At 39.3% G+C, this 20,867-nt stretch overlaps 1 protein-coding gene across 1 annotated transcript; it reads right to left on the bottom strand.

Annotated features, from left to right (window-relative positions):
- Positions 1 to 3,745: 3,745 nt before the first annotated feature.
- Positions 3,746 to 20,692, bottom strand: BLVRB (biliverdin reductase B). Its single transcript, XM_053721768.1, has 5 exons — positions 20,529 to 20,692; positions 7,734 to 7,895; positions 6,499 to 6,588; positions 5,881 to 6,012; positions 3,746 to 4,010 (listed from the first exon to the last, which is right to left on the bottom strand). Exons 1-5 carry the CDS (start codon positions 20,605 to 20,607, stop codon positions 3,853 to 3,855), a joined length of 621 nt encoding a protein of 206 aa, XP_053577743.1. The 5' UTR covers positions 20,608 to 20,692; the 3' UTR covers positions 3,746 to 3,852.
- Between the last annotated feature and the right edge of the window lie 175 nt (positions 20,693 to 20,867).

Here is a 20,867-nt window from a genome sequence, read left to right as displayed (position 1 = left end):
TCCTCAATACACAAATGGTAGGTGCCCTTTTGGCAGATATGAGTTTTTTTTTAATAAATATATATATATATATATATATATATATATATATATATATTCCAGTTTACTGCCCCTTTATGCAAGGACTTTCCAGATGCAAGGAGGTATTTAATCTATGATTTTTACATCTGCATAAAATGTTATACTCTCACACTAAGATTACTCAGTATTTGAAATGAGACAGGTTAACTTAAAACTGTTTAGTTTACACTACAGCCGACTTAATTTTGAATACATACAAGCCTAAATCCTGCATTTAACCAGATCTAATGGTATGAGTACCACAGCTTATGGTTCCACCAAGACCATATAGAGTACAGCTGACAGATGGGAACATTTGTACACTATATTTGAAGAGGTGCTCTTGGTTGGGGAAAATGGGGAAACAAAAACAAACGTCAACCTTTTAAAAGTACTTTTCTTCATCTAGCCATCTACCCAGATCATTAATGTACAATTTTGAATTCACAGAATTATTTTTGTATGCACATTTACAAATATGATTCTTTAAAAAGTGATCTCTTAATTTCTGCAATCTTTTTTTATCATGCACTGTTTCTCTGGGTGTCTGTGTTTATGTCTTTGGGCTTTTGTTTGTGTCTATGAGTGTGTATGTATTTTTTTTCTGTGGGTCTCTCTGTGAGGGCGAGTGTGTATGTCTTTGTGCATTTTCTGTGGATGTTTGTGAGGGTGTGTGCGTATGTCTGTGCTTTTTCTATTGGCGTCTCTGTAAGGGTGTATATATGTATGTCTTTGTGTATTTTCTCTGGATGCCTCTGTGAAGGTGGGTGTGTACGTCTGTTTTCTGTGGATGTCTCTGTGAGTGTGGGTGTGTGTATGTACAGTATGTCTGTTTTCTGTGGATGTCTCAGTGAGGGTGTGTGTGAGAGAGAATGTATGTATTTGTGTGTTTTATGTGGTTGTCTCTCTGTGTTTGTGTGTATGTCTTTGTGTGTTTTCTGTGGGTGTCTCTGTGTGTGTGTGTGTGTGTGTGTATGTATGTCTTTGTGTGTTTTCTGAGGCTGTCTCTGTCGGTGTTTCCTGGGGTGAATGTGCAAGTTTGTGTTTGAGTGTCTGTGTCCATTGTCTGTTCCTTTTTTTAGGACATTTTGACCTTACTACTGATTATTCACATCTTTCTACAGACTTTGAGACTAATGAGACCTTTCCGGAAGTCACCAATTCACCGTTTAACCTTTAAATTATTGTTTAGGCAGTTCAGGGCCCTTCCTTTCAGCCACGGCATGCTGTTATCATTTAGTTGGCATCTTCCTTGACAAAAAGATAATCAGAACTCCATATTTGCAGAGAAGGTAGGACTTACTTACTTAGTAAATGTTTATTTCTTTGTGCAATTTCAGATTGTAACTTCAGTGTGGTAGTAGTTGTATGGTGGGGCCAGGGGTCCATAAAAACACTTTTTTTTAGCAGCACTGTATTTATGATTATTTGACAATGCTGTAGAAATTTTATATTTAAAGCTATGCAGAAATGTTTCCTCCTCAATACACAAATGGTAGGTGCCCTTTTGGCAGATATGAGTTTTTTTTTAATAAATATATATATATATATATATATATATATATATTCCAGTTTACTGCCCCTTTATGCAAGGACTTTCCAGATGCAAGGAGGTATTTAATCTATGATTTTTACATCTGCATAAAATGTTATACTCTCACACTAAGATTACTCAGTATTTGAAATGAGACAGGTTAACTTAAAACTGTTTAGTTTACACTACAGCCGACTTAATTTTGAATACATACAAGCCTAAATCCTGCATTTAACCAGATCTAATGGTATGAGTACCACAGCTTATGGTTCCACCAAGACCATATAGAGTACAGCTGACAGATGGGAACATTTGTACACTATATTTGAAGAGGTGCTCTTGGTTGGGGAAAATGGGGAAACAAAAACAAACGTCAACCTTTTAAAAGTACTTTTCTTCATCTAGCCATCTACCCAGATCATTAATGTACAATTTTGAATTCACAGAATTATTTTTGTATGCACATTTACAAATATGATTCTTTAAAAAGTGATCTCTTAATTTCTGCAATCTTTTTTTATCATGCACTGTTTCTCTGGGTGTCTGTGTTTATGTCTTTGGGCTTTTGTTTGTGTCTATGAGTGTGTATGTATTTTTTTTCTGTGGGTCTCTCTGTGAGGGCGAGTGTGTATGTCTTTGTGCATTTTCTCTCTGTGTTTGTGTGTATGTCTTTGTGTGTTTTCTGTGGGTGTCTCTGTGTGTGTGTGTGTGTGTGTATGTATGTCTTTGTGTGTTTTCTGAGGCTGTCTCTGTCGGTGTTTCCTGGGGTGAATGTGCAAGTTTGTGTTTGAGTGTCTGTGTCCATTGTCTGTTCCTTTTTTTAGGACATTTTGACCTTACTACTGATTATTCACATCTTTCTACAGACTTTGAGACTAATGAGACCTTTCCGGAAGTCACCAATTCACCGTTTAACCTTTAAATTATTGTTTAGGCAGTTCAGGGCCCTTCCTTTCAGCCACGGCATGCTGTTATCATTTAGTTGGCATCTTCCTTGACAAAAAGATAATCAGAACTCCATATTTGGTTTTGTAAATCTCCTTTTTTTACAAAACTGTAGTTTACCTCATTACTTGTCGTCAGGTCAATGTAAACAAGTGCTGAGTGTCTGTTTGGGTTTCTGTGTCTGAGTGTGTTTCTTTGTGTGTCTGCTAGAGTGTCTATATGTGAATCTTTATGTGTGAGTGTGTGTGTGTGTGTTTCAGTGTATGAGTGTCTGTGTGTATCTGTGTTTGGGTGTTACTACCTTTACAACATTTCCAAGTTTGACTACACTTAAGAATAAAGTGCATATATGTTTTAGTCACTTGGTCAAAAATTGCACATGTCAAAGGGAGGGGGTCCCTGATCAATGGTTAAGTAAGGGGCCACAAAATTTCTAGTGGCGGCCCTGCATAGCGGCATGTTCTAGGTATAGGAAGGACCCTTCTGGCTGAGCTACCCAGTCGGGGTAGCCGGTGTCCGTCACACAATCTATTTGTAAACAATTTAATACACTCCAGCAGGTTAAATGGGTCATTTAGTTTACATTAAAGGGGAGTGTCAGGAAAAAAAAAAATCAAATGACACTGTCCATACAATTAATCTTAAAGGGATAATCTAGTCAAAATTAAACTTTCATGATTCTGAGAGCAGCAACTTTCTAATTTACTCCTATTATCAATTTTCTTCGTTCTCTTGTTATCTTTATTTAAAAAAGCTGAAATTTAAGCTTAGGGGCCGGCCCATTTTGGTTCAGCACCCTGGGTAGCGCTTGCTGATTGATGGCTACATTTAGACACTAATCAGCAAGCGCTACCCAGGTGCTGAACCAAAGATTGGCCAGCTTGTTAGCTTACATTTCAAGATAACAAAGATAATGAAGAAAAATTGATAATTGGATTCAATTAGAAAAATTGATAATAGGATTCAATTAGAAAGTTGCTTAAAATTGTATGCTCTCTCTGAATCATAAAAATTTAATTGTAAGGAAGGTTATGAGCAGGGCTGAAAACGTCTGCTAGTCCCTAGTAAAATAAATTGCAGAGTATGAGTAAGAGATGACTTATGTCTATATTCAGTATTGAGTGACCAATCACTGATAAGTTATAGTGATAGTTTTCACAGCTGGTTATGTGTGTTTGAAATGAAAATGCAAGCAAGCACACACAATGATAACTAAAATATATATTATTTATTTTATGGTGGTATTCCTAATCTGCTACAAATGGCAACAATTCCCTCCTGCTCAACCTCCAAAATCAAATGCATAGTGTTAATTAGGAAGAGTAGTTCTGAGAAACGGTGACGCTTTTCCCATCATATTCAGATGTCGTCAGGCAGCGGAGGAAGAAATTACTCAGGTCATGCGTTGAAATGACGTTACCCCCGCGGGCTTCCACAGTCACTGTGTAATTTCCAGTTAAAGGTTTGTCCGCTGCACAAATAAATTAAAAACAAATATGGTGGACAAAGAGTTAAGTGATGTTTGTGTGCTTGGGTAGAGCCTATTTGTCCCAGGTTTGTACTGGATCTATAATACCAAATTTATACTCACCCAACATGCTATAAGCTTAAAGGGACACCGAACCCACATTTTTTCTTTTATGATTCAGATAAAGGGGCCTATTTATCATCGGTCTTGCAGACCTGATCCGACAGTGCGGATCAGGTCCGCAAGACATCGCTGAATGCGGAGAGCAATACGCTCTCCGCATTTAACATTGCACCAGCAGCTCACAAGAGCTGCTGGTGCAAAGCCGCCCCCTGCTGACTCGCGGCCAATCAGTCGCCAGCAGGAGGGTGTCAATCAACCTGATCGTACTCGATCGGGTTGATTTCAGGCGATTGCTGTCCGCCTGCTCAGAGCAGGCGGACAGTGTTATGGAGCAGCGGTCTTTAGACCACTGCTTCATAACTTGTGTTTCTGGCGAGTCTGAAGACTCGCCAGAAACACGGCCCTTCAAGCTCCGTACGGAGCTTGATAAATGGGCCCCAGAGCATGAAATTTTAAGCAACTTTCTAATTTACTCCTATTATCAAATTTTCTTCATTCTCTTGGTATCTATTTGAAACGCAAGAATGTAAGTTTAGACGCCGGCCCATTTTTGGTGAACAACCTGGGTTGTCCTTGCTGATTGGTAAATAAATTCATCCACCAATAAAAAGTGCTGTCCAGAGTTCTGAACAAAAAAAGGCTTAGATGCCTTTTTCAAATAAAGATAGCAAGAGAACAAAGAAATTGATAATAGGAGTAAATTAGAACGTTGCTTACAATTGCTTGCTCTATCTGAATCACGAAAGAAAAAAAAAATTTGGGTTCAGTGTCCCTTTAAAGAGACATTCCAGTCAAAATATAAATGCATATAGATGAATTTTATCTTTAAATAGAAACATATTTGCACTATATGTGTATTGGCAAAAAATGCTTCTAGCAAAATTTATCACTGTTATAGTGTTAACATTTTTCACTGCATGTGCATGTGAAGCATAGCTAGATATTCTCTGTGCACCATTTTAAGTATTGCAGCTGCTCAGATCACCAGTGGGGCTTGTATCATATCAGCTATCAACAAATTGAGTCATTTCCAGATGGCACAAGCACCTTAGACTCTCTGAGCAAGTGCTGTGTTTAAAATGCTGCTGCGCGGTGCATATTTAAATACACTCTTGAAACAGCTATATCTTTTATTAGAAGCATTTTTGCTAATACATGTATGTTACAAATATGTTTCTATTCGAAAATGAAATGCATCTCTGTGGATTCCAATTTTGGCGGGAATGTCCTTTTAAGAACTAGGACTGAATCCCAACCTCAACTTCCATAGTCTGGTTCTATTCTCTCAATGTCCATCAAGCACCTTCTCACATCTATCCTAGACTCCACCAATGTAAAGACCACCAAAAACCTGGTTTCACCTATGTCAGACTCCATCCTCTCAATGTCCATCAAGCACCTTCTCACATCTATCCTAGACTCCACCAATGTAAAGACCACCAAAAACCTGGTTTCACCTATGTCAGGCTCCATCCTCTCAATGTCCATCAAGCACCTTCTCACATCTATCCCAGACTCCACCAATGTAAAGACCACCAAAAACCTGGTTTCACCTATGTCAGACTCCATCCTCTCAATGTCCCATCAAGCACCTTCTCTCACCTTTTTGGAGTTCTTCCACTCATTGTCAGCAATATATTTTCTAACTTTAATCATGGCAACAATGCCCTAAACCTCTACCTTACTTTGGTTTCTTGTAGAATGAGTATTCATGTACATATATTGCACTTTAAGAAGCACCCCTGCTCACCTGCAATGTGTGGAGGGAGCACAGCGACATAATCCAGGCCAGAATCCTTCAAAACCTGGTGCATCCTGATGTGGTCCTCAGTTACAGCCCGCAGAGGGGGTGGGACCTTTGAGATATCCCACAATAGGAATGCTAGAAAAGAATCAGATGCAGAAAATCAAATATAGGCATTTAACATGGCACAGAATCTGAATCTGGGCAGGGCAACAGGGGCACCCATCCTGGGCCCTGCTTAGGGGTGAGGGCATGTAAGAGAATGTGCAATGCACATCCAGTATTTAGTTTAGGAAGTTTTAACGGTGTAAAATATAGGGCTGTTTTTTATATAGGACACACTAAATGTTGGGACAGGGGTAGCGGAACAAAGGGGCTGGGTTGATGACTCCACAAATTTGTCTTGCCAAGGACCGCAAGTGCTAAGGGTGGACCTGATCTGACCAAATGATGCTTAGTGACACAGTGTGGGACACCGTGATGATCTTTCTCACTACTGGTTAGGTGTTTTAGATAGGAGGGATCTATAGGACACTAAGTCTGTGGCTCCCCCCATAGGAAAACACAAGAAATGATTAGGTTTATTTTCAAACATTTTGCTGTAGGACATGCCCAGGTACTTACAGGACATGCATGCCACCACTTTACGCAAACCACATGCTTTCATTGCATCTATAATATTCTGTGTGCCCTGCGACATCATCGTTGTTGGACCTGAAAGTCGAACAATAATAGAAAAACAAAAGAAAGTAGCAGATAGTTAGGCAGTTGTCACAGGAAGTGGGAGCACTCTAACATTAACCTTCATATCCCTTTAACTGAAGAACAACTCCTATTGAAAAAGTGGCCTTCAGCCCAAGAAAATTGATTTGTAATAGCAAGTTATTGGCGTTTCTCCTTTACAAATGAAACGTTTTTTTTTTTTTGGTTCTAAACGTATTCTGCGCACTTTTACAGTACGTTATGTTAGAACTGTATTGGTGCCATCTAGTGTACTCATGTAGGCTGTGCACCCAGCGAGCTGTACTTAGGCACGTTGGGACGTTTGTGTAGTAGAAAGAAAATGAAAAATAAAAGTCATGAAGAATGATTAGGGAATCCTGATTGGCTCATGGGGCCTGATGGTCTAAACTTCGTCAGCATGGCGAGAAATATCATGCAGACCTAATCTAAGAAAAGGGTCTGAACCAGGAATTCCATGAGCGTTATACGTTTTTTTATGTGTAGATTAAAAAGGGACAGGAAAGTCATAATTAAATGTTCATGATTTGGAAAGAGCAGTAATTTTAAACAACTTTCAAAATGAGTTCTGTTATCAAATTTGCTTTGTTCTCTTGGTATCCTTTATTGAAGAGTCAAACTAGGTAGGCTCATAAGAGCTCAGAGTGTGCACGTGTCTTTAGTACTCTACAGCAGCAGTGCTTTGCAACATTATTTGTAGCTTTGTATTTTAAATGAATAGTTTAGTCAAAATTAAACTTTCATGATTAAGATAGGCAATTTTAAGCAACGTTCTAATTTACTCCTATTATCAAATTTTCTTGGTTCTCTTGGTATCTGTATTTGAAAAAGCAAGACTGTAAGCTTAGGAGCCTGAACACTTTTGGTTTAGCACCTGAGTAGCACTTTGTGATTGGTGTCTAAATGTAGCCACTAATCAGCAAGCGCTACCCAGGTTCTGAACCAAAAATGGGCCGGTTTCTAAACTTACATTCAAATAAAGATACCAAGAGAAAAAATAAAAATTGATAATAGGAGTAAATTAGAAAGTTGCTGCTCTATCTTAATCACAAAAGTTTAATTATGACTAGACTGTCCCTTTCATTTTGCAAAAAAAAAAAAAAAAAGTTGAAACTTACCAAGGTCAGTCCTTGTCCCCAGAACAACAATCACTGCATTTTGTCCTTCCACGGCCTTTGACACATCAGCTTTGTTTAACACATCCCCAACCACAACCTTGGCAGGTTTTACACCAGCTGGAAGCCGGGAGGGGTCTCTGACCAACACAGTCACGTTATATCCTGCAAACACCAAGAAAGTTACAGGTTTCAAAAACCATCTAAAAAACAACAACAACAACAACAACAACAACAACAACACGTTTGACTCTAACTATGCCAGTGATATGACCACAATGAAATGGATTTGTGTTTTCAAAACTACTGTTCTTTGACATTTTTCAACTTTTGTTCAATGTTTATTCAGTGCATAACCACCAATATGCAGAACTTTATTTTTCCCCCATCATCATCTGTGTGTGTGTGAGAGAGAGAAAGATTGTCTTTGTGTGTGTGAGAGTGTGTGTAAGAATGTATGTGAGAGTGTATATGTGCGAAGGTTTCTCAGAGTGTATGTGAATCTGTGTGTGAAAGTGTCTTTGTGTGTGAGTGTGTGTGAGAATGTATGTGTTAATGTGTGTGTAAATGTGTGTGCATGTGTGAGAGTAAGAGTGTGTGTGTGTGTGTAAGAGAATGTATGTGAGAGTTTATGTGGTAATGTCTGTGTGAGTGTGTGTGTGTGTGTGTGAGAGAGAATGTATGTGAGAGTGTATTTGTTAATGTGTGTGAGTCTATGTGTGCGAGTCGGTGTGTGACAGAGTGTCTGTGTGTGAGAGAAAGTATGTATGTGTGATTGTGTGTGTGTGTGTGTGTGTGTGTGTGTAAGTAAGAGAGAATGTATGTGAGAGTGTATGTATTAATGTGTGTGTGTCTGTGTGTTAGAAAGTGTGTCTGTGTGCAAATGTGCGTAAGATAATGTATGTGTGAGTGTCTGTGTGAGAAAGAATTTATGTGAGAGTGTATTTATTAGTGTGTGTGTGTGTGTGTAAGAGTGTCTTTGTTAATGTGTGTGTGTGTGAGAGAGTGTGTGTGTGTGTATGTATGTGTTATTGTGTGTGCATGTGTGAGTGTGTGTGAAAGTGTGTGAGTGTGTGTAAGAGAATGTATGTGAGAGTGTATGTGTGTCTTCGTGTGTGTGCGCGCATGTCTGTGTGTAAATGTGTGTAAGAAAATGTATGTGAGTGTAAGTATGTGTAAGAGAGTATGTGATAGTGTGTGTGTGTAAGAGAATGTATGTGAGAGTGTATGTTATGTGTGCGAGAGTTTGTGTTTATGTGCTTATACATAGGGGCCTATCAAGCTCTAAAAGGAGCTTTTGGGCCCGTGTTTCTGGAGAGTCTGAAGACTCTCCAGAAACACAAGTTATGGAGCAGCGGTCTAAAGACCGCTGCTCCATAACCTGTCCGCCTGCTCTGAGCAGACGGACAGGAATCGCCGCATTCAACCCGATCGAGTTGATTGACACCCCCTGCTGGCGGACGATTGGCCGCGAGTCTGCAGGGGGCGGCGTTGCACCAGCAGCTCTTGTGAGCTGCTGGTGCAATGTTAAATGCGGAGAGCGTATTGCTCTCCGCATTCAGCGAGGTCTTGCGGACCTGATCCGCACTGTCGGATCAGGTCCGCAAGACCTTTCTTAAATAGGCCTCATAGTGTGTACTCTGTAAAAAATAATAATAATTATGTGCTGTGCCACAGTGTTAGGCCTGATCTTAAAAAGGTGGCATCCCTATGTATGACAAGATATAGCAGATCAAGGTATAGGATTGGGTACTACTATAAAAAGGACCGTAAACAACTTAAAAACAGTTATGCATAATGAAATAACTTTACAACATATTTTTATTATTTAATTAATTCCCATAACTTAGAAATGCACCCTGTTGATTTATTGAGACTAACCCTACTACATATCTGTCCCTAATTGGCAGGTAACAACTGGAAAACAATCACCTAGATTACGAGTTTTGCGTTAACAGGGGTGCGGTGCTAATGAGCAGTTTATGCTCACCGCTCACTTACAGACAGCGCTGGTATTACGGGTTTTTAGAAACCCGGCGTTAACCGCAAAAAAGTGATCGAAGAGCAAAATTTTGCTCCACATCTCACCTAAATACCAGCGTGCTCGTGCACAATTTCCCCATAGGAATCAATGGGGGAGAGACGGCTGAAAAAAACCTAACACCTGCAAAAAAGCAGCGTTTAGCTCATAACACAGCCCCACTGATTCCTATGGGGAAATAAAAGTTATGTCTACACCTAACACCCTAACATGAACCCCGAGTCTAAACACCCCTAATCTTACACTTATTAACCCCTAATCTTCCGCCCCGACACCTACATTATACTTATGAACCCCTAATCTGCTGCCCCCAACATCGCCGACACCTACATTATATTTATTAACCCCTAATCTGCCGTCCCCAATGTCGCCGCAACCTAACTACATTAACCTCTAATCTGCCGCCCCCAACGTCAGCCACCACTATAATAAACATATTAACCCCTAAGTCTAACCCTAACCTCCCCCCAACTTAAATATAATTTAAATAAATCTAAATAAAATTACTACAATTAACTAAATTATTCCTATTTAAAAACTAAATACTTACCTATAAAATAAACCCTAAGCTAGCTACAATATAACTAATAGTTACATTGTAGCTAGCTTAGGGTTTATTTTTATTTTACAGGCAACTTTGTATTTATTTTAACTAGGTACAATAGTTATTAAATAGTTATTAACTATTTAATAACTACCTAGCTAAAATAAATACAAAAGTACCTGTAAAATAAAACCTAACCTAAGTTACAATTACACCTAACACTACACTACAATTAAATTAATTACCTAAATTAAATACAATTAATTACAATTAAATAAAATTATCAAAAAGTACAAAAAAAAAAAAACTAAATTACAGAAAACAAATTACAAGATTTTTAAACTAATTACACCTAATCTTATCCCCCTAACAAAATAAAAAAAGCCCCCCCCCAAAAAAAATAAAAAAGCCCTACCCTACACTAAATTACAAATAGCCCTTAAAAGGGCCTTTTGCAGGGCATTGCCCCAAAGTAATCAGCTCTTTTACCTGAAAAAAAAAAAGTGTTCAGATACTCCCCCAACATTAAAACCCACCACCCACACAACCAACGCTACTCTAAAACCCACCCAATCCGCCCTTAAAAAAAAAAAAAACTCATCCTAACCCCTTGAAGATCACCTTACCGGGAGACGTCTTCACCCAACCGAGCAGAAGTCTTCATCCAGACGGCATCTTCTATCTTCATCCATCTGGCGCGGAGCGGGTCCATCTTCAAGACATCCGACGCGGAGCATCCTCTTCTTTTTTCGGCTCACGACTAAATGAAGGTTCCTTTAAATGACGTAATCCAAGATGGCATCCCTTCAATTCCGATTGGCTGATAGAATTCTATCAGCCAATCGGAATTAAGGTAGAAAAAATCCTATTGGCTTTGGACTGGCATACTATTGGCTGATTGGAAGATGCCGTCTGGATGAAGACTTTTGCCCATCTGGAGGACCACTTCTGCCCGGTTGGGTGAAGACGTCTCCCGGTAAAGTGATCTTCAAGGGGTTAGTGTTAGGTTTTTTTAAGGGGGTATTGGGTGGGCTTTAGAGTAGGGTTGGTTTTGTGGGTGGTGGGTTTTAATGTTGGGAGGGTATTTGTACTTTGTTTTTCAGGTAAAAGGGCAACGCCCCGCAAAAGGCCCTGTTAAGGGCTATTTGTAATTTAGTGTAGGATAGGGCTTTTTTTATTTTGGGGGACTTTTTTTATTTTGTTAGGGGGATTAGAGTATGTGTAATTAGTTAAAAAATCTTGTAATTTGCCTATTTTCAGTAATTCAGTGGGGGGGTTTGTACTTTAGATAATTTTATTTAATTGTAATTAATTGTATTTAATTTATTTAATTAATTATAGTGTAGTGTTAGGTGTTAGTGTAACTTAGGTTAGGTTTTATTTTACAGGTAAATGTGTCTTTATTTTAACTAGATAGTTATTAAATAGTTAATAACTATTGTACCTAGTTAAAATAAATACAAAGTTGCCTGTAAAATAAAAATAAACCCTAAGCTAGATACAATGTAACTATTAGTTATATTGTAGCTAGCTTAGGGTTTATTTTATAGGTAAGTATTTAGTTTTAAATAGGAATAATTTAGTTAATTGTATTAATTTTATTTAGATTTATTATAAAGATATTTAAGTTAGGGGGGTTAGGGATAGGGTTAGACTTAGGTTTAGGGGTTAATACATTTAATATAGTTGCAGCGACGTTGGGCGGCAGATTAGGAGTTAATAAATTAGGTAGGTGTTGGCGATGTTAGGGACGGCAGATTAGGGGTTAATAATATTTAACTAGCGTTTGCGATGCGGGAGTGAGGCGGTTTAGGGGTTAATATATTTATTATAGTGGCGGCAATGTCCGGTTCGGCAGATTAGGGGTTAAAATATTTATTTTAGTGTTTGCGATGTGGGGGGGGGGGGGGCTTCGGTTTAGGGGTTAATAGGTAGTTTATGGGTGTTAGTGTACTTTTTAGCACTTTAGTTAAGAGTTTTATGCTACAGCGTTGTAGTGTAAAACTCTTAACTACTGACTTTAAAATGCGGTACCAGGCTTGAAAGGAGAGGGTCTACCGCTCACTTTTTGTCAGACTCGTAATACCGGTACTATGCAAGTCCCATTGAAAATATAGGATACGCAATTGATGTAAGTGGATTTGCGGCATTTCCGAATCTGGCCAAAAAAGTGAGCGGAACACCTGTACTTTCAAGACTCGTAATACCAGCGGGCGTTAAAAAGCAGCGTTGGGACCGGCCAACGCTGCTTTTTAAGCCTAACACAAGACTCGCAATCTAGCCGAATGCATTTTATGCCAACTTGGGGGTCGATCCGATATAAATCGTCGCCCGCAAAAGCCGGCGACGCCAATATTTGCGCGGGTTTGGTATCACATATACGGCGTAACCTAGAAGTTACGCCCGTATATTTCTGCCGTCGCCCGCAGTTTTTTGGGCCATAGGCAGGTATACCAAACCCGCGCAGTTTGGTATCCAATATGCAGCGTAAGGACTTACGTGGCGAAAATGGAGAAAACTTACTCCATTTTCACCTCGCCACAAAAAGCAGCCGTAAGAAGCCTTACGCTGACTATTGGAGCCCCGTAACTCCCTAAACTAACTAGAAAATAAACCTAACACCTAACGCATGCGCAATGTCTATCTCCCTGTCAACCGCGATCTGCTAAAATAAACCTAACACCTAACGCATGCGCAATGTCTATCTCCCTGTCAACCGCGATCCCCCCCCCCCCCGAAATCCCTAATAAAGTTATTACCCCCTAAACCGCCGCTCCCGGACCCCGCCGCCATCTACATAAACTAACCCCCTACTGTGAGCCTCTAAAACCGCCGCCATCTACCTTATCTATCCCCTAATCTGACCCCTTACACCGCCGCCACCTATATAAAAATTATTAACCCCTAATCTAATCCCCCTATACCGCCGCCAGCTATATTAATATTATTAACCCCTAATGTAAGCCCCTTACACCGCCGCCATCTCTATTAAAATGATTAACCCCTAATTTAATCTACCTACCCCGCCGCCAGCTATATTATCTATATTAACCCTAAGTATATTATAGTTAATATAGTTATTACATTATATATATTAACTATATTAACCCTAATTATATTAGGGTTAATATAGTTAATATAGTTACTATAGTATTTATATTAACTCTATCTAACCCTAACACCCCTAACTAAATTTATATTAAATTAATCTAATTCATTTATAAACTAAAATATTCCTATTTAAATCTAAATACTTACCTATAAAATAAACCCTAAGATAGCTACAATATAATTAATAATTACATTGTAGCTATGTTAGGGTTAATATTTATTTTACAGGTAAATTGTTAATTATTTTAACTAGGTATAATAGATATTAAATAGTTATTAACTATTTAATATCTACCTAGTTAAAATAATTACCCAATTACCTGTAAAATAAATCCTAAACTAAGTTACAAATACACCTACACTATCAATAAATTTAATAAACTACAAACATCTATCTAAAAATACAATTAAATTAACTAAACTAAATTACAAAAAAAACCCCACTAAATTACAAAAAATAAAAAAAAGATTACAAGATATTTAAGCTAATTACACCTATTCTAAGCCCCCTAATAAAATAATAAACCCCCAAAATAAAAAAAATTCCCTGCCCTATTCTAAATTAAACAAATTTCAAAGCTCTTTACCTTACCAGCCCTTAAAAGGGCCTTTTGTGGGGCATGCCCCAAAGAATTCAGCTCTTTTGCATACAACAAATACCTTACCCCCCCCCCCATTACAACCCACATACCCCTATTCTAAACCCACCCAAACCCCCCTTAAAAAAGCCTAACACTACCCCCCTGAAGATCTCCCTACCTTGTCTTCACCACACCGGGCCGAACTCCTGATCCGATCCGGGCGATGTCTTCCTCCAAGCGGCAAAGAAGAATTCTTCCTCCGGCAACGTCTTCCTCCAAGCGGCAGCAAAGTCTTCATTCTTCCGGCGGCATCTTCAATCTTCTTTCTTCGCTCCGCTGCCGCGGAGCATCCATCCCGGCCGACTGCTGAACTTGGAATGAGGTACCTTTAAATGACGTCATCCAAGATGGCGTCCGCCGAATTCCGATTGGCTGATAGGATTCTATCAGCCAATCGGAATTAAGTTAAAAAAATCTGATTGGCTGATTGAATCAGCCAATCAGATTCAAGTTCAATCCGATTGGCTGATCCAATCAGCCAATCAGATTGAGCTCGCATTCTATTGGCTGTTCCGATCAGCCAATAGAATGCGAGCTCAATCTGATTGGCTGATTGGATCAGCCAATCGGATTGAACTTGAATCTGATTGGCTGATTCAATCAGCCAATCAGATTTTTTTAACTTAATTCCGATTGGCTGATAGAATCCTATCAGCCAATCGGAATTCGGCGGACGCCATCTTGGATGACGTCATTTAAAGGTACCTCATTCCAAGTTCAGCAGTCGGCCGGGATGGATGCTCTGCGGCGGCGGAGCGAAGAAAGAAGATTGAAGATGCCGCTGGAAGAATGAAGACTTTGCTGCCGCTTGGAGGAAGACGTCGCCGGAGGAAGAATTCTTCTTTGCCGCTTGGAGGATGACATCGCCCGGATCGGATCAGGAGTTCGGCCCGGTGTGGTGAAGACAAGGTAGGGAGATCTTCAGGGGGGTAGTGTTAGGCTTTTTTAAGGGGGGTTTGGGTGGGTTTAGAATAGGGGTATGTGGGTGGTGGGTTGTAATGGGGGGGGGGGGTATTGTATTTGTTGTATGCAAAAGAGCTGAATTCTTTGGGGCATGCCCCACAAAAGGCCCTTTTAAGGGCTGGTAAGGTAAAGAGCTTTGAAATTTGTTTAATTTAGAATAGGGCAGGGAATTTTTTTTATTTTGGGGGTTTATTATTTTATTAGGGGGCTTAGAATAGGTGTAATTAGCTTAAATATCTTGTAATCTTTTTTTTATTTTTTGTAATTTAGTGGGGTTTTTTTTGTAATTTAGTTTAGTTAATTTAATTGTATTTTTAGATAGATGTTTGTAGTTTATTAAATTTATTGATAGTGTAGGTGTATTTGTAACTTAGTTTAGGATTTATTTTATAGGTAATTGGGTAATTATTTTAACTAGGTAGATATTAAATAGTTAATAACTATTTAATATCTATTATACCTAGTTAAAATAATTAACAATTTACCTGTAAAATAAATATTAACCCTAACATAGCTACAATGTAATTATTAATTATATTGTAGCTATCTTAGGGTTTATTTTATAGGTAAGTATTTAGATTTAAATAGGAATATTTTAGTTTATAAATGAATTAGATTAATTTAATATAAATTTAGTTAGGGTTAGATAGAGTTAATATAGTTAATATAAATACTATAGTAACTATATTAACTATATTAACCCTAATATAATTAGGGTTAATATAGTTAATATATATAATGTAATACCTATATTAACTATAATATACTTAGGGTTAATATAGATAATATAGCTGGCGGCGGGGTAGGTAGATTAAATTAGGGGTTAATCATTTTAATAGAGATGGCGGCGGTGTAAGGGGCTTACATTAGGGGTTAATAATTTTAATATAGATGGCGGCGGTGTTAGGGGCTCACTTTAGGGGGTTATAGATATAATATAGCTGGCGGCGGGGTACGGGAGCGGCGGTTTAGGGGTTAATAACTTTATTAGGTTGCGGCGGGGTACGGGAGCGGCGGTTTAGGGGTTAATAGCTTTTTTATTGTTAGGCTAGTGAGGGGGGATAGCGGATAGAGGGTTAGACAGTGCGGACTATGTTAGGGAGGCGTGTTAGACAGTGCGGGCTATGTTAGGGAGGCGTGTTAGACAGTGCGGGCTATGTTAGGGAGGCGTGTTAGACAGTGCGGGTGTTTTAGACTTTAGTCAGGTTTTATAGGCGCCGGCAGTTTCTAACGTGCCGCAAGTCACTGGCGACGCCAGAAATTTGTACTTACGCAGATTTCTGGACATCGCTGGTTTGTGAGACTTACGGCACGTTAGCATCTGACGGCGACTTATATGGGATGGCTCGAGTTGCGAGCTGAAACTGCGGGCGACGCCGGTTCCCTCGCTTGCGCCGCAAACTGCGATCGATATCGGATCGCGCCCTTTATGACTGACTAGACTTGTTGTCTGCCGATTAAAGCCCACATGGGCTCCTCCAAATAAGGCAAATGGTAAGGGGAGTTTCGCTACTGAAAAACAACTTCCGTAGAAATAATGTTCATTTGTTTAGGCTGATATGTTTTTTTCTATAGCAACACAGCAGAAATGCCTTTTACATTATAAGGTGTTTACTGTAACTTTAATGAAGAAAGTGTTTCAGACTGGAAGGAGTTAAATCACTATTCTTGGTGTTTGCCAGAATGTATTAAAGGGACAGAAAGTTCAATATTGAAATGTCCTCCGGTGCATTTCATTGTGAAATAAAAGCATTTTTACAATATACTTCCAGTGAACATTATTAGTTTTTCTCCAGCATACGCACATATCCTGTGAGGGCCCATGCACCAGATCTTTTAAGAGAGTCAGCTGTGGCTTGTATGACGCAAATTAAGTCTTCACAGAAGCAATACAAACCATAGTCAGCTCTCTGAGCTTGAATACTGGTGCACAGACCCCCACAGGATATGTGCGTATGCCGCAGAAAATCAGTACTAACTTTTACTAGAAGCATTTTTCTAATGGGCACTCATGCACATTTCAGTATTGACCTTTCTATTGTTCTTTGTCTGGCAGAAGGTGCTAATCACTGCTAGATAGTATATGTATATATAATTATACAATATATTTTTATTCTGTGCAAATTTTGATATAGGAATTCAGGGTATATTATATAGGGTCGATTTATCAACCCCTTCGCCTGCCTATGACTGCAGGTTCTCACAAGAGAACCTGCATACCGTATTTATGATGCAGCAGTTATTAGACCGCTGCTTCCCTAACCTTTCGCCAGTCTCCTCCGACCGGGGGAGATTGACAGCTCCTGCCAGCGTGTGATTGGCTGTGTGCGGGCAGGGGGTGGGATTGCACACGAGCGCATACAAGCACTCATGTGCAATGCTTAATTCCAGCAGAGGAATTCAGCCCGCCAGAGGCAAGCTACGGTGGACAGGGGCGTGTATGTGCGCCTCAGCTTGATAAATCGAGATTATATATATTCATTTTGTTCTCTTGATATCCTTTGTTAAGAGTAAAGCTGGGTTGGATAATATAAGCTCAGGAGCATGCATGTGTCTTTAGCAGTCTATGGCAGCAGTGTTGTATTTATCTATAACATTGCTATAAACAGTGTTGCAAGACCGCTAAATGCACATGACGCTCCTGAGCTCACCTAGGATTAAACTTTAACAAAAGGATACCAAGAGAACTAAGCAAAATTGATAACGGAAGTAAATTGGAAAGTTGTTTTAAAATGTCATTCTCTATCCAGTCCATTTAAGTTTAATTTTCACTTTACTATCCCTTTAATTTTATGCGTGTGGGGCCTGTAACGCGCTCCCACTCTGGGTCATATATTTTCCTGTAATTTGTGTTTTTTTCCCTCCACTGTCCCCAGAGAGAGACAGCATTGCATTGTGTAGAATCCAGAACCCTTACCCTGCTACATAGTGAGCAAAGTTACATTATGGCTTCATCAGTGCAGTAGCTGTCCCTAATTGGCCACTGCGATGGGCTAAACATACTTAAAGGGACATGAAACCCAACAATGGTCTTTCATGGCTCAGAACATACAACTTTACAATTTACTTCTATGATCAAAATTGTCTTTGTTATCTTAATATTCTTTGTTGAAGGAGCAGTAATGCATAATTAATACATCAGATGAGCCAATGACATATATATATATATATATATATATATATATATATATATATATATATATATATATATATATATATATATACACATACACACACACACAGTATATACATACACAGCAACTAATAAGCAGCTGACTCCCAGTAATGCTTTGATGCATCTGAGCATACATAGGTATGCTTTTCAACAAAGGCTATGAAGAGAATAAAGAAAATAGGATAATAGAAGTAAATTAGAACGTTGTTGAAAACTGCATGTTCAGTATGAATTATATATATATATATAAAAACAACTTTACTATACCTTCAAGAGAATTTGCAAAGTGTGTGCCCCTGGACTGCAAAACATATCAAACATATCAAACTTTGCTAACAAAATTACAGTTTAAATGCTTTTAAGACATTTGTTATACAGATATTGTTTTTTAAAATATGGAGAAAAATGATGGATCTATAAAATGCATATGCAAATTATTAATTTCCCTTTAAAATATACCATAGTTTTTAATAATCTGCTAAAATAAATGTGGTCAGAAGAATCGTGTTAAAGACAGAAGATGTCCCCAGAGTTAATGATTGTCACCTAGTGATGTGAGGGAGCCGGAGAGACATAAGGTTATCTGTTGTCACAGCCCTATACAGGAGCATGAGTCAGCAAGTACTGCTTGCCGCCCAGGGCACTCGTTTAGTGCTGGAAAGTTCTCTGTATAAGAGAAATGCACCAGCAGTTGGTTATTATGTGTATAAACGTTACTATGTTGTTCAACATTTGTCATTAGATTGTAAGCTCATTGGGAAAGGGTCTCCTATTATACAACTAGATTGTAAGCTCCTTGGGAAAGGGTCTCTTAGTATACTACTAGATTGTAAGCTGTTAGGGATTTATCCCCATTATACCACTAGACTGTAAGCTCCTCAGTACAGAGTCTCCCATTATACCACTAGATTGTAAGCCCCTTGATACAGGGTCTCCCATTATACAACTAAATTGTAAGCTCCTCAGTACAGGGTCTCACATTATACAACTAGATTGTAAGCTCCTCAGTACAGGGTCTCACATTATACAACTAGATTGTAAGCTCCTCAGTACAGGGTCTCACATTATACAACTAGATTGTAAGCTCCTCAGTACAGGGTCTCACATTATACAACTAGATTGTAAGCTCCTCAGTACAGGGTCTCCCATTATACCACTAGATTGTAAGCTCCTTGGGACAGGGTCTCCCATTATACCACTAGATTGTAAGCCCCTTGGTACAGAGTCTTGCATTATACCACTAGATTGTAAGCCCCTTGGTACAGGGTCTCGCATTATACCACTAGATTGTAAGCCCCTTGGTACAGGGTCTCGCATTATACCACTAGATTGTAAGCCCCTTGATACAGGGTCTCACATTATACCACTAGATTGTAAGCCCCTTGATACAGGGCCCCCCATTATACCACTAGATTGTAAGCTCCTTGATACAGGGCCCCCCATTATACCACTAGATTGTAAGCTCCTTGATACAGGGTCCCCATTATACCACTAGATTGTAAGCCCCTTGATACAGGGTCTCCCATTATACCACTAGATTGTAAGCCCCTTGATACAGGGTCCCCCATTATACCACTAGATTGTAAGCCCCTTGATACAGGGTCCCCCATTATACCACTAGATTGTAAGCCCCTTGATACAGGGTCTCCCATTATACCACTAGATTGTAAGCTCCTTGATACAGGGCCCCCCATTATACCACTAGATTGTAAGCCCCTTGATACAGGGTCTCCCATTATACCACTAGATTGTAAGCCCCTTGATACAGGGTCTCCCATTATACCACTAGATTCTAAGCCCCTTGATACAGGGTCCCCCATTATACCACTAGATTGTAAGCCCCTTGATACAGGGTCCCCCATTATACCACTAGATTCTAAGCCCCTTGATACAGGGTCCCCCATTATACCACTAGATTGTAAGCCCCTTGATACAGGGTCCCCCATTATACCACTAGATTGTAAGCCCCTTGATACAGGGTCTCCCATTATACCACTAGATTGCAAGCACCTTGGAGCAGGGTTTCCAAAAATACAATTAAATTGTAAGCGCATTCATTGAGCAGGGTCTGCAAATAGAGTGTAAGCTTATTGGGGCACTCTATTATACCACTAGACTGTAAACTCCTTAGGGAAGAGTCTCTTTCTACATACAGAAGGTAAGTACCCATTACATCACTAGACTGTAAGCTTATTAGCCCAGCATCTCATTATACCATTAACTTATACACATCTCCAGTTAAAATGATCCAGTCCTGGTTTTCCCATGACCTCACTCTGCAATACATCAGGGCCCACACACCACACAACGTGGGCTGTATTACCTGCTTCCACAGCTTGCGCTAGTGTCACCAAACCAGTCATGCCAGTGGAGCCGAAGATCACAATATTTTTGAGTGCCATACTGCTTAATCAGACCTCTCTTTCTCCTCCTCTCTCTTCTCTTAATGTTTTTACATTTCTCCTTTTCCTAAAAGCTGGGCTCCTCCTCCCTGAGCAAGGGTGGATTCTGTGCACGGCTGGGTTTTAACCCTTGCAGTGCCAGCATCTCTGTGAACCAATGCAGATTCACTAACACTAAGGGCAGCCTTTCAGTCTATTGCTCTGGTTTTTTTTTTTATACAGATGACTTAGAAAAGACCAGAGATCTGTGTGGAGTGGAC

This window comes from Bombina bombina, chromosome 7, assembly GCF_027579735.1.
Source record: "Bombina bombina isolate aBomBom1 chromosome 7, aBomBom1.pri, whole genome shotgun sequence".
In the NCBI taxonomy this organism is placed as follows: Eukaryota; Metazoa; Chordata; class Amphibia; order Anura; family Bombinatoridae; genus Bombina; species Bombina bombina.
This window is presented reverse-complemented; position numbering and strand designations above follow the sequence as displayed.

What these genes read in the sequence shown, in the direction of transcription:
- BLVRB (XM_053721768.1), bottom strand. Translation starts at nt 20,607, where the DNA reads ATGGCACTCAAAAATATTGTGATCTTCGGCTCCACTGGCATGACTGGT. An exon ending in AGCGCAAGCTGTGGAAGCAG is followed by an intron (nt 7,896 to 20,528) that starts GTAATACAGCCC and finishes TGGTGTTTGCAG; the next exon opens with GATATAACGTGACTGTGTTG. An exon ending in GGGGACAAGGACTGACCTTG is followed by an intron (nt 6,589 to 7,733) that starts GTAAGTTTCAAC and finishes TTCGACTTTCAG; the next exon opens with GTCCAACAACGATGATGTCG.